Source organism: Vidua macroura, chromosome 2 (genome assembly GCF_024509145.1).
Source record: "Vidua macroura isolate BioBank_ID:100142 chromosome 2, ASM2450914v1, whole genome shotgun sequence".
Taxonomy (NCBI): domain Eukaryota; kingdom Metazoa; phylum Chordata; class Aves; order Passeriformes; family Viduidae; genus Vidua; species Vidua macroura.
In genome coordinates, this window is record NC_071572.1 from 112957240 (window position 1) to 112983956 (window position 26717).

Genomic DNA, 26717 nt, shown 5'->3' on the forward strand with positions numbered 1-26717 from the left:
GCTTTCCTGATTATGCAAAAAGACCCTGAGTTCCCCCATGCTGTGCTGAGGGTGTACAGGATGTACCAGCTGTGCATGGCCTGGACTCTGCTCTGCACAGGAAAGCACCTGGTAAGTCTGGACCAGCCCAGACATGCTGCAAGGGCTGTTAAGGAGAAAATAGAGAGGATAGGAAATAAAAGCAAATTGGTTTCGTTTGCTGACATATTTTCCTGTCATACTGTTAGAATGTTGCTATTTCTTTGATTCACTGTATGTATAGAGATTTGGCAGCATTTCTGTAGGCACTGATTATTTAGTATTAGATTGTATCACAAATGTGTCAAGGAGTAGTGCTTGTTACAGTTAAAATTGCAGCAAGCTATTAAATGATCATATATTTGGAATGGGACAAGGGCTTTGGTGTTCTTGTCCCTCCAGAAAGAGAAACATTCAAAAAGCACAGTGCAACTTTATAGCCCCATAGCTCATAGACAGAGCTTGACTCTGGCAGAGGAGCATTAGAATAAAAAAGGGGAAGAGATTAAATGTTGGTGTTGCTTCAGCATTTCTCAACACTAAACTTTGTTTTGAAATGCCCCTTTTTTTCATGTGTGAGAAGGAAATGAAAGGTTATATATATATATATATATATATATATATATGACACTTTGACATAAAATAGAACCTGTGTAGGTCAGAGCAATTTTTCATTTTGCCATAAACAAGAGTCCCCAGATGGTTTGTTTGTGACACAAGCCCTCCTCCCCCAGCAGTTTGTGCACAGAGCTAAAAACTCTCCTTCTGCTGTAGCTGGAGATGTGACTGATGTGTGCCTTCTTAAACATTTGAGAGCAGAGCCGTGGGAAGGAGGACGTTTCCCCTATTCCTTGTCTGAAGCCAGGCACAAGGAGGGGCTGGCACTTGCTCTCCTGATCCTGGAACACCAGCCAGCCTCAGCAGCCCATGGAGGGGAAACCATAAACCTGCAGCTCCGAACTGCTCTGGAGAAACATGCCCCAAAATCTTCCAGTGCTGCTGGACCATTGCAGCACTTGACACCAGACCTTCCTTCAGCTGTTCCTCACTCATCTCAGCCAGGGCAGCCATCAGGGGTTTTCTGGCCAAAAGCTGAGATGTTTTCTGTTGCCATGTTTTCACCAGGAAGGAAAGTAAGACTCACCTCTCCCTTCATTCCAATCTCACTGTATGCCTCACCCATCTTGTCCTTCTGCAGTGACTGCAGGCAGAGAGGGGGAAAGAGTCAGTGTGACAGTAAAAAAGCCAAGGCAGCCCCTGGGTAGTCACATTTCAAACCAACTGAACTCAGAGTATCTCATTCAATAGCAGCAAAGGTCTTGGAAACAAGCTCATTTCTCAAACATGGAAGACCCAAATTAAGACATGAGAATCAACATTCCTGTATTTGTGCTTTGGAGCACAGGCCACCACATTTAGCCAGAGTCAAATCAACTCCGTCAAAAGGTTCCTAAGCAGCCCCTGTTAGATGCACTGGTATTTGGCCTTTGCCAGAGAGCAGGCACAGGGGCTGGAGTCCATGCACAGGAAATATTGCAGCAGCAATCACATGGGATGAAGGTTGGTTAGTCACTAGCATTAGCAGGTATCTTGATCCAAGTTCTTTTCTACATCTCACCAGTGTTTTTCTCCTGTCACTCAGAAGTGAGCAGAAATTTTCTAGTAAAAACAGAGAGTCTGGGGGGAAGAGCTGGGTGGAAGAGAAGTCTGGAAAAGCAGCGGTTGAGTTTTGAAGCAGAGCTGAATTTGGGTGGCAGGGGGGAAAGTCTCCTATGAAACAGAATCTCCCTCCCATCCCTCCCTCTTTCCTCCCTCCAGAATGCTCTACTCACAGTGTAGACAGTGTCCTGAGGGTTCTTTCTCCTCTGCTGTAAAACAGAAGAAAAAGGTTGGCCATACATTGCACTTACCAGCATCCCCCACCACCTTTTATGTGCTTATGCACTTGCTCCATGGCACAGCTGCGGTTCTATGGACTTTCCCTGCCCATTCCAGTCCATCCTGCCTCCACCCATAAGGCTCTGTTCAGACAACTTGTTCTGGGGAAAATTTATTTCACTTTAGCAATTGGTAGAACTTAGTTCTTCTCTGCTCACCCCCTACAGCTGTCACCTGCTGATGCAGGAGGTTTTCCCTCCCTTTTCCTTTGAAAGTGATGGGCTCTGCAGCAGAAAGAGTTGTTTTGGCTGCTGCTCTGCTTTGTGGGCGCTTGTTTGATGGCATCAGAGGCAGCGAGCTCTGTGAAACACCCACTGCTGCCGGGCCTCCTCCGCATCCGCCCCGGGCCCGGGTGTCACTTCCCACCCCGGGTGGCTGCGAGCTCCCAGCCGAGCAGGGGGGCAGAGATCAAAGGGGAGGGGGAGCTTCGCTCCTGCCCCCCGCGCCGCCCGGGTTACGACACAAATCGCGTCGTTCCCTCCCCGGGAAGGCGCTCGGGTGGCTGCCTGTGTGAGCAGCGCTGTGACACGGCGTGGGAGGCACCAGATCAAAGGGCAGAGGTGCACATGTGCGTGGAGGTTACCTGGTGTCTCCCGCCCAGCTCGGGGTCTGCTCCTCGCTTTCCTCCCAGAACATCGTAATCGTCTCTGTGCGTGCGGGAGAGTTTCTGAAACGGGAGAGCGAAAGCACCGTGATAATGAGATACTAATAGATCTTAACCCAGATAATAACAGCTCTTAACTCAGAGAAAAGGGAACCCAGCTCAGCTCACAAGGACTATCACTGAACTAGAAATTCTTTTTACTCCCTAATGCAACTGTCAACAACATCTACATTTAAGGCATGGAAATGACACAAAACTGTAAGCTGTTGCATCAAGAACCTTTCCTAAGTGGAAATGAGTTGAAAACTAGAGAGCAGGAGGGGGAGGGACTCTGACTTTCATGCTTTCTCTCCCACTGGAGAGCGAAGATCCATGAACTTCGTTTTTCCTGCAGAGCTGCTCATCTAAATTTGCATCAAGGAACTACAGAAATTTTATGCCCAACATAATTCTTAGCTAGGAAAGGTTACCTTGGACAAGGGCAAAGGGGAGATTTCAGGTCAAAATAACACAGCTGACAGAGTGCTACTTGAAAGGTGATGGGCTACACTTAAACTGAAAAGAAATTGCATTAGTGTTCAGACATTACAGAGTTAAACAGAACTCATCACAGGATGTGGCTATGGTCAAAAGCGTGAGAAAAAAAATTAAAAGATAGCTAGACATAGCAAAAATAGCTAGAGTTTAATGCTGCCATGAGTGGGCAATTTAGTGAGGAGACTCAGGCAGGATCTTGCCTCTGTCCTCTTTCACTGCCTAAAGATGCTGCCCATGGTCAGGGCACAGGACAAGGCACATCTCTGGTATGATCTGGTACAAGAGAGCTTGCTGTGGGGCTACAGGAAAGCTTGGGAATGGAGGCACAGGGGCTGTGGTGGCTCAGGCTCACACACTTGAGAGTGGAAGAGCTGCAGGTGCAGAGTCAGCTCCACAGCATTCCTTGGCATTTGCCCTTTGCCCAGCCCACATCAAACAGCAGCAGCAACAGGGGCAGTGGCTGCACACCCAGAGCTCTCACAGGCCTGTTTGTTCCGTGGGGCAGCACAACAAACAGCCTGGGCTCCTGCCAGCCTAGAGCTCAGAGGGCCAAATCAGGAACCAAGAGCCCCAAGAGCTCTCCAGGATGTGGCCAGAGTGGTGACACCAGAAGCTGTCCCTGCGAGGTTTTACCTTTCCTCCTTACAGCTGCCATGCTGCACACATGTATAGCCTACTCATTAGCTGGCTCATCCAAAGCTTTTCTGATCAGCAGGCAATTCACTGTCTCTGATGCTCCAAAAAGTCTGTCTGGATGGTGGATTAGAAAACGAAGAGCAGCAGTTACTCACATTGTACACATCATCCTGGCCTGGTCGCAGCTGTGGCTCAGAGGCCTGGCTGAGCTGGAAGAGAGACCGTTCCATGAGCAGAGACACAGTGGCTCCCCTCAGACCTTTCATTCCCTCTCTCCTACCAGTTACTCCTATCAGAAACAGGGCAACCCACAAGCAGCTCCCTGTGTGGCTACAGGCAATGCAAACCCCTGCTGCAGCAGCACTTTTATCCACACAGCAGCCTGCCCTCAGCAGCCCTCAGTCATTTTATTTCACATAACACCACAAACATCTGAGTTTGTTCCCTACACACCTGCCCTCCTCAGATTTTGTCTCTCCATTCTCTTCCTGTCATAATCTTGTTCCTCCCTGGGACTTTGGTTCTCAGGCTTCCTGCAGGGAGTCCCTGCACCCCTCAGGAGCAGGGTTCTGGTGCCACCCCAATAAGTTGATGTGAGTGGCAGCTAACAAAGAGGTAAAGGATTATCCCTTCTGTAGCTGCTCTTTGGCTCAGCTGCTCACAATACTTATGAGAAATCAATTGCTAAGCCAAAATTCTGAGTAAAAAGTCAGTTTTGGGTCAATAAGAGCAGCTGCTTTGTGTTGTAGTGTTTAAACAAAAACCCTGTCAAACTACATTCTGTATTGATTTACTCTTTTTGAGTTATTACCACCTTCAATTCTTTATTAAAAGTAACCTTCTAGCTCGGTCTATATATAGGCATAGAATCATGTTTGCAGCAATTACACAAGTCCTCTCCTGTGATTGTTTGGGTTGTTTGCATCATCACACTCATAGCATCAAAGATGTCTGAATTGTTGAGACATTTTAATACATCTTTCACAAGCTTGCCATTTTCCCTGTATTTTCTGTGTATCCCCTCTTCTCTTTCCAATGACAAAGCAGGAGAAAAAAATCCACCTTAATCTTGATCAGTCACTTCCCACCTACAAAATCCAGAATCTCTGATGTATCCATAAGTGCAACATGAAAATTCCCTCATATACTCTTCCCCCTCCATTCATGAACCTTATAACTGCTTTACGTTGCTCAAGTGGACACCAGAAAGAGGGAAAAAAAAAAAAAGAAAAAAAAAAGAAAAAAAAAAAGAGAGAGAAAGAAAGCAAAAGAGTAGAAAGGTCTCCTTCTAAGAGATGGTTCCCCTCCACTCCCACTTTCCAGCCCAGCTCAACTACCTTACACCACCAAATCCAAATGCATCTGTGTTGGGTTAGACTGACCTTTGCCTTCACAAAAAGGGCTGTCATGACCACTGCATAAATGAAGAGGAATCCATCCAGCATGTAGCAGAGCCTGGGATCTGTGAGGCCAAGAACTGATGCAGCATCTGCACAAAAATATCAGATACATCAGCAAACAAAGTCATTTGTGTCGCTGGGTGCTTGGCAGCATAAATGTGGCAGTGCTGCATAGCACTCCATGGAAAAATAATAGCCAGTGTGAGGGCAACACTGCCCCTTTGCAAAGGAGATGGAATTCTGAATATGAGAATTATAGGATTAATCTGGTCAAAAAGGACCATGGCAAGTCCAGCCTGCTCTCTAAACAGGTTCAGATAAACCAGACTGTCCAGGACCTCAGCCAGCTGAGAGTATCTCCATGGACAGAAACGTTTGCAAGCTCCCCCAGCCAACAGGATGTTTATTTCTGGGAAAACCCAGTGGCTTCTCCTGCAGGGATTCGTGACTGGGCCCGGTTAAGGCTTCCTTCATCAAGTGTGTGTGAGAAAATACATTGTTTGGACAAAATTTTAGGGGAGGGCTTCTCAATTCTGCATTAAATGTAAAAGGTTGACACCATCACATTCAATGCTCCAAGAGTAACTTGAACCCATTGCCCCTCATGTTTTCCATTTGACTCCTAAAAAGGGAGTCTCCATCTTATCAGCCACCATTTAAATATTTCTACACTGACCACATCCAGCAGGACACCTTAATACTGTTGGGTTTTGGCAGATAAACCTGATAAAACTGCCCCTGAATCAGTTAATAAGGATGTAGAAAGTTCACAAAGTATAGCTAAAGAAATTAAAGACTAAGTAACTATAGATCCAATATGCAGCTCCAGGTCCATCCCCCAAGGAAAAGCTGTATTGCACAGTTATACAAAAACCCAAACAAACAAACGCCTTAAAATTAATCTGAGTTGTGCTTTGTGCAGATTTGGAGGGAGTTCAAAAGAGAAAGACAAAAATTGCCAATAAACTGAAAAGCCCTTTGATGAAGATAAACAATCACTGTTCCCTCTGACAGCCTCACACACCCAGAAGAAATACCAGAGTAGATTTGTTTGTTTGTCTGAACTAGGAGTTTGCATTCATTTTTTTCCTAAATCATGCATTTAGAAACAAATCCATGGAAATAAATTGAGATCCTAGATGGTTTTCCTTCTTCCCCCTCTTTTTCTGTCATTTAAAAATGTGGTTCAAGCAGTTTATGAAAAATACCCTTCACCACATTTCCTCAGGACTATAAAATTTCATATATATGGGGTAAACAGAGACAGAAAGATTACATTATTTGCCCAACATTGTATATAAAACCAACAAACAAGCTGAGATTACCTTCCCAGAGATTTTCTTCTAAACAGTTCACAGGACAATAATTTACACCAGCCTGGAGGCATCTGAGATGCTGCTGAAGGCAGCATTTTTGGGTACTCTTTGGGTGTCCTGGCCCTGAATCCCCTCTTCTACCAAAGCCAGGCACATTCACAAAATCATCACAAGTCCAATATTTCTCCAGCACTAATAAAATCCCCAGACCAGGAGGAGACGAAGCAGGAGACACAGAGGACTGTGGAGATGTCAAGAGTGCAGGGGATTTAGGTGTGGCTCTGTGCCAACCATTGTCAACCTTGGCTGACTGCAGAGCCAACCAAGTGCCCACATGGTGCTTGTGTGGGGCTGCCCGGCCTCCAGCATCCCAGCTAATGGATTAAAGCTGTTCAGTGAGGGAAGCCCTGCTCCTCTGGCTGTGATTGTTCCTGGAAAACCATGTTTTGAGACTATAACGAAGTCCAATGTTTAGGAAAAAAAAACCAATAAAATGAATAGAATTATTAGGGTGGGAAAAGACTTCCAATACCATCAAGTTCAACCTTCAGCCAAATGCCACCATGCCCACTAAACCACGTTGTGAATTGTCACATCTAGTCATTTTTTGAACACTTCCAGGGATGGTGACTCCACCATTTCCCTGGGGAGCCTGTTTCAATGCTTAACCACTCTTTCAGTGCAGAAAAATTTCCTCATATCCAGCCTCGTGCAGCTTGAAGCTACTTCCCCTTGTCCTATCAGTTAGTTCATGTTATTTCCCTCCTTAATACGTTTAACTTCATATTAACAAAACGTACAAAGCGCTTTCTAAATAACAACCTTTGAAACAGGGTTCTGGATTAGGAAGTGAGAGAGAGAAAAAGGCAGAAGGTACAAAGCATATTGAAAGAAAGGTCAAAGAGATAGGAAGCACAATGAACAAATGGCAGTTAAAACAGTTACCATCCATTCAGGTGGACAGGACCAGTTTAGGGTTTTTAATTGCCAGAGGAGGGGTTCTTGCCTCTTCAAAACAGAAGTCCAGTCCCTTAGGGCACCACCAAAATTCACTTTCTGTCCCTCATCAGCCATGATCTAGTGGCTGAGGCCAAGATCACAGCAGATGAGCTGATAATAGGAGCTGGGCAGAGGAAAATGTGCCAGGCCTGAGGAAGCAGTCACACTCAGCTGCCTCACACAGAGCAAAGCACAAACAGCAAACAAACAGCAAAGCACAAATAGCAAATGTTTCACTGATGAGTCCCACTCTGTTAACCTCACAGGTTACCCAGTGCCTCCTGGGAATTGCACAGCGTCTTTGCAATATTCACATACCACAACTGAGAGGAGACAGTTGCTGAGTAGAGCACTGCCCAGGTTGTCAGCCCTCCTCAATCCCAATTGCCTACACCTGGAGCCCCTGAGAAGTTTCTTCCCAGCACCTCCTCCTTCCAAAGCCTGGACTTTTGTTCCCCCCCTTTTCTCTGCTCCCACCCAGCAATGCAGCCCTGCTCTCCTCTGTGCCTGGGCACTCTCTCCTGCTGCTGGTCCTCGCACTCCCACATCTGGACACGAGGCAGGCATCTCCCTCATCCTGCTCCACACTCACACCCCCAAAGCAGCTCTGCCAGCACCTCTGCAACAACTCCCTGTGGCCTTTTACTTTCTGAAGCATGGGTGAAGAAAAAAAAAAAAAAAAAAAAAAAGGCAATTCAGAACTGCTGCGGACAAGCAAGCGAGAAAGAGCCAGTGGTGAGAGGCCAAGAGCAGCCCCAGGGGCCAAGGCAGAGGAAGCCTGGGGCCAGCGAGGGAGGCTGCGCTGCGGGTGCCCGCCTCGAGAGCCCTGCGTGGTTTCACAGTTTCAAGCCCCTGGCTCAGGCCCAGCACCAGCTCTCCTGCACAGGGCAGCAAGCTCAGCTTCAGCCACCTGCCCACACTGCCTGCTGCTCCAGTCCTGGAGAGACACAGGGAGTCCCAGAACCACATCCAGACACTGCTCCAAAACATGACATGAGGGAGGGATGCTGCACCCCAAAGCTGGCTGGGGTCCTATCCACAGGGCTGGCCCAATGCAGCCAGTACCAATGGGGACCAGCTGAACTGAATCACTGGAACATGGCCTGGACCCTTGAAATGTGCCAGAACATTTATTTTAAATAGGATTTTCCTCCTCCAATGTTTTTAGTATGCATCTGGATTGGGTTAGACCATGATTCCTGATAATAGTTTGAGAAATACAGACCGTAAAAGCTGAATTACTTGTAAATCCAGATCACATCTGTCTACCATAATTTTTTTCTCTCCCATGAGCCTTATTAAGTGATTAATTTAAGGGTTTTACTTTTAGGGGTTACCAAAATTCAGTAACACAGCTGTAAATGAAGCTTTTTATCTTCCTGAGAAACCGAGTTTCTCAGTGAAGCCCATGAAAACCAATCCCAGCACAAGAGATTTATTGATACAACTGTAGTTACATACAAAGGTGTTTAAAGGCAGATCCTGCAGGGCCTTCTCCCAGCAGCCCAGAGCTGCCACAGCTGCTTGCTGGGCAGCTTTTCTCAGACACCACCATCTTCCACCAGCAGTGATCTCTGTAACTCTGAATGATACTGGATGTGATGGGTCTTGCCTCACTGCTGCTATCTGGGAACAAAATTCTGAACCCAAGAGAGTTCCCTGGGCTCAGGGCAGGACAAGGAGAGAGATGAGTACCCTGCATGGTGCTTCACTTCAAGTGTACACAGGCCTGCAGCTGAAAGGACAACCCAGACTAAATGCCTACAGGTTAACCAGCTAAAATTATTACAGATAATCCTGTTCATAGAGAATGTATGTCATGGGGTTTGTTTATATTTATATATTTCTATGGGATTTACTCATAGATAGAAACAACAAACAAACCTGTGACCCTCCAGGGCTGGAGAAGCAGAGGCCAATTCTCCTTAACTTGCAGAAGGTAGAGGCTCAATTAATATGTCATCAATATTCCATCACATATTTGTGAAACACAGCATGGCCCAAAGCAAAGCTCGTGCCCTTGAAGTTCAGCATTAGAGTTTGTTTTTGTCAGAGGAAACCGCTGATACAATCAGGATTCAGGTTACAAGACCAAATGTTGGGCAGCCCAAATAATTACATTTAAAAAGGAAAGTATTTTAGGCCATTAACTTCTAATTTTGTACACCAATGAATGTCAGCCCTATGGAAAGTCAAGGTAAAGTGCTTTAGGATTCTTGTGAGCCCTTTGTATTCCTTTTAGGATCCCTTTCAGGGAGGCACTAACACAAAGTTCAAATAATTCAATTTTCCCTCTGATTAATTTGGAAGAAATAGAGTCAAAAGAAGGAAAATATTATAATGCTACAAAGGGCTAAACATTGGTGTTCCTGCCCATGGCAGGGGCTTTGGAACTAGATCATCTTTAAGGTCCTGTCCAACCCAATTTTTTCTATGATTCTATGATTTTCTAGCACATCATGGAATAAAGACTCTAATAAAGAAGTCCAGGGTACTGTAACAGGAGCGAGACAAGTAGATCTCCAGCTGCTGTTTGATATGTGGGAAGAGGAAACGTATCTGCCTTTTCAGGCTGAAGGGGAAGAAGATTAACTTTGAATATATAATTAAATAAGGCAGCCTTTCACCCTCCAAATCCTTCCAGAGCCTTGTCAGAAACAGAAAGGAGGGGAGTGCCTTGCTCATCTCTGGAAGGGGACTCCTTGCTTCATCAAAACAGTCAGTCATTCTCAGAAAAAGCAACTGCTTTCACTTCTCACTTTAGCAAGGATTTGGTGCAAAGGGCTTTCCTGAAGCAAGCCTGATGTTGCCTCCTAGAGACAGCAAACCATGCACAGGGCAACTGCAGATGTGGATATCCAACAAGCTGGGCTCACAGCTGAAAGCTGTGCAGCTCTTGCAGCTTTTGTAGGGGGTTTAGATTAGGCACAAGTGCTTTTACTAGACCCATCTTCATCAGGGACAGCAAAAGTTTAATCCAGTTAATGCAAAAGGTGTTCCCCGCTGTAAATTTCCTAGTGTCTAATTCAATCTGGTGTTAAGTGTACAAAGAGGCAAGAATTATTATTCAAATGCTTCTAGGTCACTTAGCCTTTCCCTTGCCCTACCAACTCTGTCCCACAGCAGTAACTCACCCCAGACTGATTTACTATCAGGTGGCCTTTTCATTCCAGCTCCTACAACCCCATGCACATGATGGAGGACCACATAAAAGAATTGAGCCTCCTTGTCTCCCCGGGAATCCCAAAGAGATTTCACAGCTGCAAGGCTGAAGGAAGAGACACTGAGTCAGGCACAAGATGCTGCTGATCACAATCAGATGTGTTTCTCTGCTCAGTGAGCTCTTCTCTAAGTGGCAGACATTTCCCTAAGTACTTCAAATTGGCGTTTTTAAGTTAGACTTTACAGCTAGCTCACAGCTTATGGCTCCAGTAATCAACTCTACTGATAACATGAAGAACAATTCCCAACCAGGAGATTTATAAGGTATTCCCAGTCACTTTTATCCTAGTTTCAAACTTCCAAAAGTCATTAAGCCCAGGTGGGCTGTCCCACCTGGTGGGAAATGGTGGGAACTGAATACAGAGGTGCACAGGGCCAGTAAGAGCCTCACCAGGGCTGGTGTCCCAGCCTGAGCTTGGTTGCAACTGCCTTGATTTGCTGCAAGCAGAGCAGTAAAGAATCCCTCACAAGAACACAAGCTAAGGGCGGAGGTGCTGGAGGGAGAATTTACAGAGAGCAGCCAGACCATGAGCAATTCCTTCCCCTGCAGCCAACATGCACCAAAGCTGGGACAATGACAGGAGCCATCCCTGATGTATGGTCAAAACCATGCCTGGACACTCATCACTGCTAATCATACTGGAATCAAACTGGGATTTTTTTTTTCCTTTTTCTGGGATCAATTTCCACCTGAACTCACCGACAGCACCAGATCTAACCAATGCCAAAAGAGCCAGAGTAAGCAAGGACACCAAACCCCCAGCCATAAAAGCCATCCACTTTCCTAGGTTAATTTCATAGCAACACTTTTCAAAACCCAGGTAGCTGTCAGTCAAGTCTTTCAAAACATTTCTCATACAACGTTTTTCAGCAGATAAATGGCTGAATCACAGGCAAGGTAGACATACAAGGTAGAAAAGTGGTGGGAAGGCTGCAAGACTTACTTTGGCAGGACAACTAGGAGCAGACTGTTTTAAGGCTAGCAAAGCCTCAAGATGTTTTCACTGCAACATCCCCTTGCAACGAGGCTTCTGAGGGTGAAGAAATTCCTAGTGAAGCTTGGTGTCAAGGAGGGAAATAGTTAAATATCTGCAGATGCAGTGGGCAGGAAGGAGGTTACACCAACGGCTGAGGCTCTAAACCCCGCGGTAGCTGCACACAGGGAGGGAGAGATTTCAGAGCAGTGCCCTGCCACTGACCCACTTAGTAGAGAGATGTGTGTGTCATGTCTTGCCTCTGCCAGAGGATGCACGGGCAAAAAAACTTTCTCCTGTGCAACAGCAAGTTATGTACAGAGTAGAGAGAAAGGGTGATTAAGGATTTGGGCTAATATTAATTCCCTGCATTTTTTTCTTGCAGCATTGCTCAACAAAGCTTAGCAATAATAATATTAAGACCACTGGGGAATATTCCACTCTGAAAAGAATGCATGAAGCATTTCACAGGCCTCATAAAAAAGAGCCAGTGGATGAGCTCTCATAAAATGGAAATATCACAACAAACTGCCTGGGTCCTCAATGGACTCCTTCAGCAAAGGGGCTCAGAACAAACCCTAACTCATTGGAATCACATATTCCACTTGAAAAAAAAAAAAGAGGAATTGCTTCTTCCACCTCTGAAATGCCCTTCCTCTGATTTGGGAGCATTCACATTTCCATAGCATGTAGCAACTATGCAGCTAAAATTTTATGGCAGAGCAAAGCACTGCTGAAGAGAAAGGGCTTTGTCATGGATCTGCAAGTGGGGCACGGATTTATTTATCCCTGTTAACACCTCGCTGCTGAGGCCTGTGCTCTCTGTCAGGTGACAAAACTGTGGCTGGTACATCTCCACTGCTGCATTTTGTTAAGAGCCACCTGAGGGACTACACCCAGCTTTAGAAAATCTTATCTCAGATGGCATTACAGGATAAGGGGAAAGCAAAGTGCTGTATTTTGCAACACACCTTCTCACACATAGGTAGGAAATGGCAAGAATGAAGAGCTTATATATAAATTTTGACTGGAATAAAGACTATTAGAAAGCAATACATTCTGGTGTGGGGTGGGAGAAATAGGAGGAAAGAACGTCCTTATCATTAATGACTTTATGTAACACCTTATTTCACCAACTATGAGATAAAACTAATACATTAACTGTCAAAAATACTGAAGTGCTCTCAAAAGCTCAGGCACTGGAAGCTGGTACCTTCTTAATTGCTTCTCTATGGAAACAGACTTGTAGGAAAAAAGATCCAAAAACCCAAGGAAAAGGACCCCAATCTTTCATCGCAAAGAAAATTTCCTGTTTATTTATACTATGAGTTCAAACCGTTCTATGGCAGTATTTGGAACTGAGATGAAGTAATTATGATTTACCCACTGCATGCAACTAATATTAAAATTTCTCAAGTTAATTCCAGAAATTACTTGGGAATACACTGAAAATCTAAAAAGGTGAGCTATCATGAGTAATTTAAATTCATTTCATCCACAGCACTAAATTTACCCTATTGGTTTTTCTTCAAGATTTTTTTGTTAAAAGATTTTCCAGAAATTTAGCGAAGAGAAATCCTATTCTGTTGCTTATGACTAGATTTAGTTTGTTTTATTTTCCCGGAGGAGTGGCACAGCTGTTTCAGAGGATTTAGATCCCTTGTATTTATTCTTTCCATCTTAACATAGACAAGCAGCTCTCAGCCACTTACCAGATATATTTTACAGAACAATTCTGTTCATACCTTCAAGTTTCAGAGCACCTATCTGAAGCAGCCACTTGAGATGGGATATTATGTTGTCTCTGATTTTTCTCACTCCAACTAATTTTGTACGTGTAGAATCATGCACTTGTACTGCCACAGCATTCATCTAATTGCTTGTCAGCCTCATAAAACATGTTCCTTTTAAGATCTTTAATGCTGCTTCTAAAATGGATGAAAATTTTGAAATTATGTTTATTTTAAACAGGCCCTCTCTCCCACAAAAAGCCAGACTGGGGAGCCTCTGGGATGTGGAGAGAGATAAAAAGGCTGTGTAGAAACTGTACTTGTTTGCTTTCTTTGTACAGCTGAGATGGATTTAGAATGCAAAGGAAATTTATATGAGCTCCATTTTTCATAGCACTGGGAGCTTAGGTCAGCTTTATTGAAAGCACAGTTTGGGAAAGTGCAGTCACAGAACTGCTGGATGGAGTGAAAAATTGCCAAGTGATCGAATGCCCACAGAAAATAAATTTTCTTCTAAAAGGATCCTCAGTGTTTAATTTACTTTTTGTACTCCGTAAGAAAAATCTTTCTTCTAACTTCTATCCATTACAAGTTTTCCTTGCCATGGAACCCTTTACTGTGTATCGTACTACCCAAAATACCTATCAAAAAACTGGGTGGCCAGACAATGCATGGGCTTGTACAGGACAAAACACTCTCCTCCCTTAATACAAATGCTTTTCTGAGCTTAGTTGTGATGAATCCATTGTTCATTCACATCTGACTTGGTGTGTATTCCTAACAGGACAGAGGGGAAGAGGGAAGGTACCAGGGACCTACATCGAGGTGCTTTGCAGTGGCCTCATCTGTGCCGCTGGGAGTTTCGGGCATGTGCAAGCCTGGAATTAATCCCATTAAGCAAAGTGTTATCCACAGAATTAGCCATTAGGTGTGCATTAATTATTACAACCTATCCCTTGAAATCCATTTGAAGAAGCTGCCCTGTTTTTACAGACAAAAAAAGTGAAGCTATGGGAGCCGATAGCACTCACAAGGACTGTGCTGGGGTTTATCACATCCAAACGGAGGAAGAAATGCAAATGAATGTAAAATGTCCTGGTTTGCTTCCCAGTAAAGAGCAGATTCCAAAAGGGGTGCATTCATTCCCCACACCATTGATTTCAAATTAGCAAAGGCCATTTAATTCAATGAGAACAGGTTTAGCCACAGAGCAGACACATGCACACCTTCAAAGATGCGCAAGAAACAGGGAGTGTGCGTCTATAATTAAAATATAAATGCAAATGTTTTTTTTCCTAACACACTACATTTCATTATATAAAAAATATTTACTCAATCTAACAAATTTAAATTTGGAGGGCATACTCTACACATTTTTTTTCTGGAAAATAAAATTTTTCATTACTCTTTAAATTCGCTGTAGTCTACTCTGCTTTCAGAGTGACCTGGAAGCTTGTTCTTCTGCAATTCTTTTTCACATGCCTACACATTAAAGTTAAAAGTCAGGAAAAAAAAAAAAAGAAAGCATCGCCTCTGAACCCTTTAATTTAAAAAATATTATTTTTCTAGAAATATATCCCAAAGCTGTATTTCTGTTTTATCAACAAAAATTGTCACTGGTTTACTTCAAGTCCATTGCAAGAGCTACATTAGAATGATTAACTATAAGACAAAAGAGCAGGAAGGACTGGATGGTTCAGCTCATTGCCCAGCACCAAATATATATATTTAACTCTCAAAACATTTCTGCATTTCCACTGAAAAAGAGCACAGCACATGCACAAAATACAAAAGAAAGTCTATGCACATAAAGCAAAAGAAGTCAGGCTTTGTAACCTACTCTACCTGATACTGTTTAGGATGTAAAACTGGTTTGCCAAAAATGATGGAAAAACAACATCACTATGTATTTCTCCTGTCAGTAGATTTTCTGCTTGGACAGGACAAAAAAAGTAATTCCCTAACAGATTCCATGCACCTGAAATTTATTGAACACAATGGCATCCCCTGTCACATAGTGGGTTTTTATGTAAATTAAATTACATAGAGATGTAGATACAGCTATACAGTATACAAACATTATCTTAATTAATTTCATTTCACTTCAGAAAGATACATTTAATTTCATATGCTGGAAAAAAACAATGAAACCTAAACAGCAAAATCATAAGCAAATCTGCATAGACCTTAGACAATATTATTTTACCAAACTAGTGCCACAAGCCCCCTGAAGACAGATTTCCCCGCTAGCAAGACCCATCCTCCTCCAATGTCCCACTGTTAAATATCTCACTCTTGTAAGTTTATGATCAGAAAAAAGTCCCTAAAAGAGAAAAAGTCTGACCAGCTGGGACAGAAAATCTGTTCAGTTGTTTTATTAGCATGCTAACAATTGGTGATCCAAACACTACGGTTTTCAGATGTAGTTTACAACAATAAAAGCAATTTCTTCTCTTTTCCCTGTCACATATCTAACATTATCATAATGGTGGCAGCATAAAAAGTGAAAAAATACTTGTAAAATCCTATGCAAAATTATTATGTACTCTTTAGAAGTAGAAATTGAATGACAGTTTTATGCTGCTATTTATAATCTAGATAAAGCTAAATAAAGTATAACACTAAACATACTGCTTCACTTAAAATTCTCAGCTGGCTACGACACAGAAATACCCTCCTGGTGGGCTGTTCAGAGATTAGTATTTCTGCAGATTTTAAGAGATTAAATTCTGCAGCTGGTTATGCTATCTGCCGAATAACCCGATATCAGATATTGGGCATAGTTAGAAGTCATGCACAACCAATTTGTAATTCAAGACACAACTGTACAATTAAGATTTTTCAAAGACTATATTTCAAAATTAGTTGTTCTTTCAGTTTTTTGGAGGTGTCAGTAAGTCATGTTTTAAAAACAAAATAAACTCTGCCATTTGAATTTCTCTTAGCAGAATACTACAGTTGGAGTGAAGAGGGTACATTTGTCTGTTTGCATAAAGACTTGCTTCTAATCAGAAACATCTTCTTCTGCAAACTCAGAAAGATCAAGCTCTAACTGGCAGATGGACGGCTTAAATTTTACCATCCAGAAAGTTACCCAGCAGTGCTGAAATCAATAATAGAAACTCTAAATAGTGTTATTAACACATGTGGATCAGCTTGTGAATTCTTGACTCCCTGACTGACTACTGATTTCCACAGAAATGTTTTGTGCTTATTCTGTTGTGGTGGAATCTGATGGCACCAGCATTTTCATGGAAATAATACACAGTCATTTTGCTCAATGACTACTCACTTTACAACTGAAGAAGCAAAATTGATATCTTTATCTTCAGCCAAGATTTGTATTTTTATTTTTATTACTGAGCAGAAGTGTAAAAGTGAAAAAGCCATTTCCACATGCTGCTTGCAATATTACAGAGAATTTGGAATTAATCTCCCAGTTGTTTTTGTCCAAGTTCCTCAAATCACAAATGCACCACTAGGTCAAAAGAGAACCCCAGTAGTTTCTGCAAAACAATTCCTGACTTTATTTTAAAATACCCTTTTTAACCTTATTAGGTCACATAGGAATCAAAATCTATAGCACAAGCATGGAGATGATTATAAGATGTTGAATTCAAATGATCCCACTCAAACAACTGCTGCACAAACTTCCTGAGTACTTGTCAAAGGGCCAAGAAAGTACATTTTGTGCAGACAATCTTAATGGTGGGAAATGACAGAAAACAAAGTGATGTCATCAAATTATTTTCTATAGTTACCAGAGTGTTCCGTGCTGTCCTATTTGTAAAATCACTCTGTGCTGTAAAAAGTAAGACAAAATAGAACTTAGAGCACGAAAAAGTACTTGCAGTGTAATGGTGTTCTCAATGCTTGTCAGGAAAGTTCAGGGAGGAACAGAAAACCCGGAGCCATGACATCAGCCAAGGACACTCTTTTATGTTTGCTGCCCTCCTGGGCATTGCACACCAGACATTCTCCAGGCTGGTTTTAATAATAGCTTTATAGCCACAGTTAAGGAGAGAATGACTGCTTTATTATCCTTTGCAGACAGATAAATCACGTTTGTTACACCTACCCAACTGGCTCACCTCAGTGCTACAGCTTTCCACCCTGACCACTAATTGTCCTTTGATCAGGTTTTGTTAATGATGCACTTCTCTTTGTCCAGCCCACAACACAGATACCACATGACTTACCTTTGCCTTTCTTTTACATTCTGGACGTGCAGTACTTTGGTCAGAAAAGGTCACGTCTGTGTTTCAGCGTGGACCGTACAAATCAGGGCTTGATGCCACGCTCTCAGAAAAACAAACACATTTTCTTGCTCAAACACCTTGCTGCTGCATCCTGGTGCAGCCCCAGAAAATCCCCCATCATTTACCCCCATCGTTTTTGTGCACAGAGCAGCTGCACAAAACCAGCCAGGCCATTTTGGGGACTGTTCAGGAGCTGTTTGCCCAGCAGCTCACCTGTGATTTTTCTGGTTTATTCTGGCCTGCCAAGGGGCAGGATATGGGTTCAGTGGAGAAGGAACCTTTCTCCCTGGATGCTCCTCTCCAGCATTGCACAAGCTGGCTCTGGGCCCCATTGCCACAACACAGGCTGGCTTCTTTTGTCAGAAATCTCCATCCTTTTTGTCTCTTCGGTCAGGTTAATATCACTAATCATGTTTATTTTTTCCTATTCCTTTCCTTCAACATTTCTGATTTCTGGGAGACCTTTGAGTATTTTGAAGATCTGGCTACGAAGCTGATTATGAAATGGCTTGGACACTTCACACAGATTTTTCCCCTGCTGAGACACTTTGGGGGCTGTGCTTGCCTGCCTGACAGCAACCATAAGATCCATGCCCACAGAGTCCCTTTCACTTATAAACTGTGGCAACAAAGCCAAGCTCCTGGTCCCTCGCTCATGCACACCCTGGCCCCTCAAAGCCTCAAAGCGCGACGTGACGCTTCCCTTCGACAGATACGGATCTACCCCCCACACACCGCCCCGGCAAAAACACATCTGAGACTCTCCTGAGCTCAGCCAGCCAGCGCCAGGTGTGTCTGGGAAAGCACTTGCTCAGAGCAGCTGAAAACTCCTCTAACTGAGATAGAAATTGTTACCTCAAATAAAGTAAGCGTAGGAGCAGACTTTATAATTTCAGGGCTCTTCAGCCTCTCTTTTTTTGCAGCAGGAATAAAAAAACCCAACCAAATGAATGAAAAAGAGCTTGACTTAAAAAGGGCAGAACCTTAAGTGTGGGTCACAGGCATAGTTTTCCCAAACTTGGGATTTTAAGGGGACTGGGCAAGCAAGCAATCCTCAGAGAAACATATGAGCAGCCAGACAGGTGACCCCACAGATGCAAGAAGCAGCAGCAACATCTGGGATCAGTGTCCCAGCTCTGCTCCGTGTCAGACCCTGCAGAAAGTCTGCACAGGCTTTCAACCCACCAAAGAGGCATCACACCAACCCCACTATGCAGCGTGAGCAGGGACTGCTTTTCCTTTGAAGTACCTGGCTCCAAAGAAAGCCCTTTTGACACCCTCCAGGCAATATGTGTATGACACAATCTTATAAAGCAACACTTTTGTTTCTTTTTAAGTTAGAGGGTGGTAGAAAAGGTTCTTTGTTTGTTTTCAGAACATGACTGTCTTTGTGGGAGTTACTGCGCTCATCCATGAAATGGGACATGCCTGCAGAGCTCAGCAGAGAGGACCCAATGCCTTGACACAGAATGTCCTGCACCTCTGCTACCTGAGCTGGAAAATTTGGCTCTCAGCATATCCTGGGAGCTTGAAGAAAAAAGAAAAACACAACACTAAATGATCTTGTGTTGTAGCGCCAGACTAAGGCTGCAACAGGGCAGTGTAAGTCCAAATGCTGCCAGACAGGCTAAAGCACAAAGGGAAGGTGACGTGACAAGTTGTTTTCCTTCTTCTTCCATTTTTTTTTAAAGGCAAAATACCTCTTTTTTTTTTTTGTTTGTTTTTTTTTTCCCCAGAAGGCAGCTTTGACTCTGGATTCAAAATTGCCAGACAAAAAACCAAATTCACATCCATATAGAATAACGACTGATACACAAACTCTCCTCTCTTATGAGCAGGACCATGAATTGCAGCATGAATTTTCTGAATATTTCTTGCCAACTCCCACTCCTTCATAATGAGCAACTGCAAAGTTTCAATCTGAATAACCGACTTTATAGATTTAGGGAAAAACAAGTTAATTTACTATGACAAAGGGCAAAAAAAGCCCTGTTTGTGCTCTCTGGAATATACTCTATTGGCTCCTCTGAGCAAGCAACAAAACAGTTTGCCATTCAGAAGCTTAAACTCAAGTCTTATGAGCTTAGGCTCTATCTTTCTCATCAGAAATACAAATTCTAGGTAATCACAAAATACAGTGCTGCTCACCGAGGTGTGGTATTTTAGAACATCTGATATTAGCTGCTTCCAGAGATGCAAAAGCATCAAAATATCTGTATTTGAAGGTTTACTTCTTATTCAAGAACATTTCAGCCCCTCATTCCAAACACATGCTGGAGTTGGAATAATCAAAATAAAAATCTATACTGAACTTTCGATAAACATCTTCAATTTGACAACGCTGGTATTGCCTTTGCCCCATTATTTTGCATTTATGTAGCCTCAGAGCATTCTCCTCCTGAAGTGACTATTGATGAACCAGTGACAGATACATTGAAAGAAATACAGAGATATAACAGGATTCCCTTCCTGCCACCCTCCAGAGCTGCAGGACTTGGCTAAATCAGTGATGCTCTTCAGTTTAATTGAGCACCTCAAACTTTTGGGTTCACCCATTGCCATTTTCTCTCACTTAGGTGCAATGTGCTCGCTGTCTTTCCCTTCCACATAAACATAGGTGCAATACCATAGACCAAGGGTGTATGTATATATATTTATATATATCTACATTCACGGATACACCACATAACCCTCACACATATTTTTATTTGAGTGCCTATATCTACATACACTCACCCAAGCCATTTCTTCTGTCTATGGAAAAGAAGAGTAAGCAGCTTCGAATGGATTCATAAAAACAGACAATAACATATTTTCCACTGGAGTGGAGAGGAACTACAGATTCATTTATAATTTTACTCCTCTATTTAAAGGAAGAGACCTAAACAATACAGACAAAACAGTGGAAAATTAAAGCATTTCATCTGTTCAGAATTTTCTGTCCTGTTCTTGCTAGCGGTAAACAGCCCTAGCAGTAGGCAAGCCCTGCTTCAGCTCAGGGAGCATCTCTGAACACACTGGTATAGCCAGGGAACAGCTGATGCCCCAGGCACACAGCAAGGATACATCTTACAAAGAGAGACAGCCTCTTCTCCCTGGCCAAAATCTGGTTTTCTGGGTGAGTGTGTGATGTTTTCCTGCATACAGTCTGGGCTTTGGCACTCATGAAGTGCCAACTACATCAGGGACAGTGCTGAAGCTTAAAATAACATGCACTTGTTAGTACTCACATCCACGTGCTAGCTCTGCCTATGTCACCATCATCTATTTCAACAATCTATTATTTGGGACATCTGTTATCACAGGCAAAAAATGCTGCAGACTACATTCATTCACACCTCACATCCCAAGACCATGAAAAAAGAGCTGCATCTGCTATTTTCTTTCTAATCAGGTTCTTTGCTATACACTTCCACATTTTTCTATCATTGAGAAGTTAAGAAAGGGGTACATTTATTTTTTGAAGAAAAATCCCTAAGGACCTGGTCAACCACATGAACCCCAGCAGTCAAGGTCTGAAGAAAGATTATCACTTTTTTTGAGACAGGTGAGAAATTAATGACAGGTCAGAGACGTGGTCTTTGGAGGATAGAAAAATAAGGGTAATAAATGAATGCAGCACATGGTATCTTAGGTTATTGGGGAGTTTGTGTGGTGCTTTACAGTGTGTCCTTAACTGCATGGACAAAAGAGCCATGAAATCAGATGTTTCTTTCCTTCTCTGTTTATTTATAATGTTCCTAGCTACAGGGTATTTGTCAAAGCCCAGCCATCAGTCACAGAAGCTAAATAGTTAATCAGTAAGCTGAAAGAAAAGTTTGTGCGAGAGCATGCTGCATCTCTCCTTCAAAATACTGCACTAGGAGAGCCTAAATATAGCAGAACCTCAAATATCAAAAGTTACAGGGCACATGATAAAGTACACAAACTACATTAAGTCGTGCCTGTTAATATTTGTAATAAAAAGGACTAAATTGTTAACAGATGTAGAAAGAAAGGACTTAAAAATAATAGCATTTCTTAAAAATTAACATGCTATTTCTCGCTTGCTTTTGACCACCAAGTCTTTAATTGTGAGCAAATATTGTTGCATTTGGTATTTAAACCACGTTACAAGAACATCTTTCTTTGCAGAAGTAAGAACACATTAAATTTCATGCTTGACATGTTCATTTGTGCTAAAGGAGAAGTAACTGCCCAGGGCTCAGATTACACCCTCCTCAAAGCAGCAAACCAAAGCTTTAACTAAAACTGGTAAGTTAATTGCCTGCTTGAACATCCTTTTCAACCTTGAGATGAACCTGATAACTCACCCAAAAAAGCTGAAAAGTTCGATTTATTTTTGTCCCAGAGCAGAAATTGGTATGTGTGCTCTAAGACACTCTGGTGATGAAAATTCATATCTTCTGGTGCTCCAGACTGTTAGCTGAGTTTGTACACTAAAAAGTTCAACTTACGTTTATCAATTTGCTATAAGTAAAAATGGTGTTTTCATTGCAAACGCTCCTGTTGGCTTACTTCTAAAAAAACCAAGATCTTGTGGCACTAAAGAGCAGCAAAAATTCAGTTTTAATACTTCATGCTGCATCCATTGTAATATTAAAAAAGAAGGAAGCTCTGTCTCTGCTGAAAGGCCCATAATGGAGCACCACGGCTCAGAGCACCTCTTTGGAGGAGATTACAATTTGCAAGCATTTTCTTTCTGAAAAATTGAAACTTTGAATTTTTGGGGTTGTTTTTCTGAAACAGGAAAGGAAAGATAAAACCATGTACACTTTAATGCGATATTTCATTTTTAATTCTCATGAAGTCTCATTTTTAAATATTAAAAAATATGTCTTTTCTAAATCAAAGAATCTTCTGGTTGTTATAAGAAAACTCTTAAAAAACCCATAACTAAACAGATAAAAGGTCTCCACTTGACTCTGGAAAAGTTTTTAAGTCTCTGTGTTTTGGGATCTAAGTTCTGGTATGATTTAGTAACATCTCTTTGGTGTGCTGGTATTGAAAGGTCATAACTTATCTATTTAACTTACTACAATTATACAAGAAACTTTGTAGCATCCTGATTTTAATTTAGTCTACGCCATTTCTGATGGAGAAAATTCAACTCCCAAAGGGCAAAAAACCCGTTTATTTAAAACATTCCCTTTTTTAGTGCCCCAGGATCTCCTCTGGGATATTTCCCACCTTCATCTCTATTGCACAGACCCATATCCCCAGCCTGCAATCCAAAGGGCAGGTGGCACAGGACCCCCAGAGTGCAGATTTGACCCGCCTGGTTCAGCACAAAGTCAGCAGTGAGCTGTGTGTGGCTCAGCTCTGCCTGGCAAGCCCCAGCCCAGCTGCTTGCTGCTGTTTACGATAAAAGGCGACCCCACGGGAGGCAGCCTCACCCACGGAAACACCCCAGTTCACAGAAGTCGTCGTCTTTCTCACTCTCCGTGGGGTTTTCTGCTGCTTGCTTTCAGTCCCTGCAGTGCCAGGAGGATTTTCCACTGCCCAGCTGTGCCCCAGTGTCACAGCTGGGGGATGCTCTGGCTCTTGGTGGAGTTTATAGAACCTTCTCCCACCCAAGTCCACCTCCTTGCCCCTACACCGCTTCCCGCTGCAGAAACCTTTCCAGTTCATCTCCACATCTGCAAATTTCAGACCGATATCCACGAGGTGCAGTGAGGTCAAAAATTTGAGACAGATCACTGAGAAGCATTCAACAGCTCCCAAAGCTACAAACACAGCAAGGGCTCCTGTGCCAGCTTCAGAAGGATAGAGAAAAATGTGTAGAGGCAGGCAAGCACATGACTACTGACAAGGTAACAGCAAATTTAGATAGGATGTGGTGAAAACAGCAGAGCCACTGAACTGGCAACTCTATATGCTTTAAAAGAAAAAAAAAAAAAAAAGCCAGTGTTCTATAAATAATTAGATTGCATTCAAAAGTAAATGAAAATAAAAGCACAGGATACTTGAGAAAAATATGACACATTGGCAGTTCTGTAACAGACAGAACCGAGCAAATGTTTCATGGGACTGTCTAGTTATGCAGCAAGGCAGGGATTAATGCCCATTTTGGATACTTTCAAAAAAGCCAAGCCACCATCTTTCATCTATCACCTTCCTTCCAAGAGCCACATTTCCCCGCAAACTTGTTATGCTTTCGGCGCTGACTAAAAATACAGAAAAAAAAAAAAAAAGTTGGATAAGACTAAGATTCTCATCCTGCTCCCTCCAAGTTTCACAGTACACTCAAGGAACAGGATCCCATGTTGATATATTAATGACAATTAAGTATTTAATATTTGATACTGAGTTTCTTTTGCTAGGCACTGAAACACATTGAAAGTAAATGCATGTGTGATACACCCAATAAAAATCACTAGGGGAAACACTGAGCAGGGCACGGAAATCCAGGTTAAACTGGCAACAGGCTTCAAGTGGGGGAAACACTAGAACACATTTCTCTGTTTTTGTTTTAAACAGGAAATCGTGATCTCCTCTTGTTTACTGAGACAGAAGGCAGCACAGCAGCAAACATGAGATCTCTGACATGTCTGAATTACACTGATCTGATGCCTCATTATTGAGTAAACATAGCTAAGGATACAAAGCACTGCAATACTTGTATTCCATTTAAAAAAAGTTTTAAAATTATGTAATTCACACAGCAGTCAGTGAATTCTAACATCATTAAAGCTGGTGCAAACTTTGGCTGAACTTTAGATACCAACTTACATCTAATTTTTTCTTGTACGTCTGACAGGAGGGAAGGGAACCCATGAGCTAAGCAGTTTACCATTTTTTGGTTAACTCTAAAGACATAATCTGCAGGGAAATAAAGTGGTCATATTCTAGAATTTTAAAAATATAAATGGCACATATTGGATGAGTTATTGCATGTCTATCATATGTCGATGAAATTCTGTCTGATATTGCAGACTGCTTCTGTGTTGAAGACATGTTCCTAGTCTATGTTATCTATAAATTTTATTAATATACTGCAATATTTTCTGCCATTGTTATTAAACATGATATTAGATAGCAATATCCATATCAGTTCTTACAGATCTTAACTAATCATCTCTTCAGACCCAAATTTTCACTTGCACATCATACTGACACTTCTTTGTGAGCTTCACTGTGTCCTTTACAGGACCAATATTCCATTAGGTACAATACCTCCCCTCCTCTCTGTTCTGTGTAGCACCAGGAAAAATGATTCAGATAAATCCATCATCCATTCCTTTGTGGAAATAATTAATAACAATTTACCAAGTAATCAGTTTAGTTAACCTTATAATCTTTGGTAAATCTACTTTGCATTTTATCTTTCTTTCCACATTCCTCTCTTGTGTATTTCCTAAAGAATTTATCCTGAAACATTTCAGCCCACTGAGGTGCAGCATGAACAGATTTGCAACTGATCCCTGCTCTTCCTGTTCCTGGGGAATTAGCAGCACATTTGCTGGTTTTGTGCCATGCACAGAACTGACCCTGTAATGGTTCAATCCCAAATTTACCAGCCAGTGAAGGAACAGTAAGGATTACTTATGTGCAAACAATGAATAACTGAAATACCTGAGAACACAAAGTGTTAAAAGGTAGGAAAACAAACCCTGGTGTGGACAGTTCTGATGGACAACATATATGTTTATCCAAACCTATGTACTCACCTACAAGGAAGGTACCACTATCACAGCTTCATGCTGTGTGAGATTCAAACCCACAACACTCATGAGATGAATCCAGAGCTCTCTCTGGGATTCTGTGCTCGTCCTCATCTGTGTAAGCAAAACTTTAGGAAGGTCATTTCTACCTTTGCCTTAGGAGTCACCATCAAAGCAGTGTTTGAATTTCATCTTGCCTCTGAACCACAGCTTGGCTTCCCAGGATCATTTCTAACATGAAAAGGGTGATATAAAGGTAAGTTACTGGGCCATCATCCCTACAATTCTCCCCTTAACCTATGCTTTGCTGCTTATGCTCTGATGATTCCCCTTTTGTTCTCATCTGGCTGTCTCTGCAAGAAGCCTAACCCTGACAGAACATTTGCCTCGTTCTCTCCTCCCCTCCTTTTAATCTTACCCTTTCTCCCCACTCCACATGCATCCCACAGCTCCAATTTTAAATCACCCAGTAAAAAATTCCAACCTAACTCAAACCATCTGCAGCCACATAATCCCAGGTAACAACAGAGGGCCTGACTCTGTGCAAGCGCTGAGGTCCCACTTATCCATCCCAAATGGAAGGTCTAGCTCCGTGTCCCTCAACGTGTCTGGCCAAAGGATTCTCCTGCTCTGCCTTACAAACAAAGGACCTGAACAAATCAGGTACTTGGCTGAAAAATCTTAGGAAGTTCCTAAAAACTATCCCAGTCTACTTTTGCAGCATTTTGGCCAGCAGAGAGAAACTTTGCTGGTAAAATCCCTTTTGTTCAGAGTGCTAAGGGAAAGATGCAGGTCAGATGACTGAAGTTGCTTTTCTGTATGAAAAAACCTCCTTATTTTAATGGCCATAATAATAAAATCTTGCCCCAGAGCCCAATTTTGAGTCATGAGCTGTATATGCTTTTGGAATGCCTCAGCATTATTAGAATACACTTATTTTTAGCATGCAGCACATTGAGGTATTTTATATATCAATGCTGTATTAAAAATAACGTAAAATAGGTCTAACTCATAATTATATATATTTATCTTAAATGCTTCTTTATCTATATTGGGTTGATTAAACCAGGAGGATATAAAAAATTGGCTGTAATAGGTTATATTGGTTTAAAGCTTGAATTACTGAAATTGCTTAGGATATTTGGGTCATTTAAACTTATCCAGTAGCAATGAATAGTTGTAGTATTGCCAGAATTTCTGTAGTTTAAGTTATAAAAAATACACATGCACTATTCCCAGTACTTGAACATACTATGACAATTAAATCAAAGTTTTAATGCACCTGTAAATGTTATCATATAAAAAAATCTATCATAGAATATTTACTCAAAATAACTCAAATGCAGACATTTTCTTTCCAGTGGTTGGGACAAAAATAAATCTAAATATAATGATTCTATTTTCCCTTAGCTATTCAGGG

General features: G+C 42.2%; 1 protein-coding gene across 1 annotated transcript in view; it reads right to left on the bottom strand.

Moving 5' to 3' along the window:
- Positions 1-26717, bottom strand: part of CD247 (CD247 molecule) — a 47366-nt gene that overhangs the window by 2279 nt on the left and 18370 nt on the right. Inside the window, exons 3-7 of the mRNA XM_053971187.1 lie at positions 5116-5222; positions 3889-3942; positions 2540-2623; positions 1851-1886; positions 1163-1219 (exon numbers count right to left, since the gene is read on the bottom strand). Of these exons, the coding sequence (XP_053827162.1) occupies positions 1163-1219; positions 1851-1886; positions 2540-2623; positions 3889-3942; positions 5116-5222 (338 nt within the window). The remainder of the gene's footprint in view (positions 1-1162; positions 1220-1850; positions 1887-2539; positions 2624-3888; positions 3943-5115; positions 5223-26717) is intronic.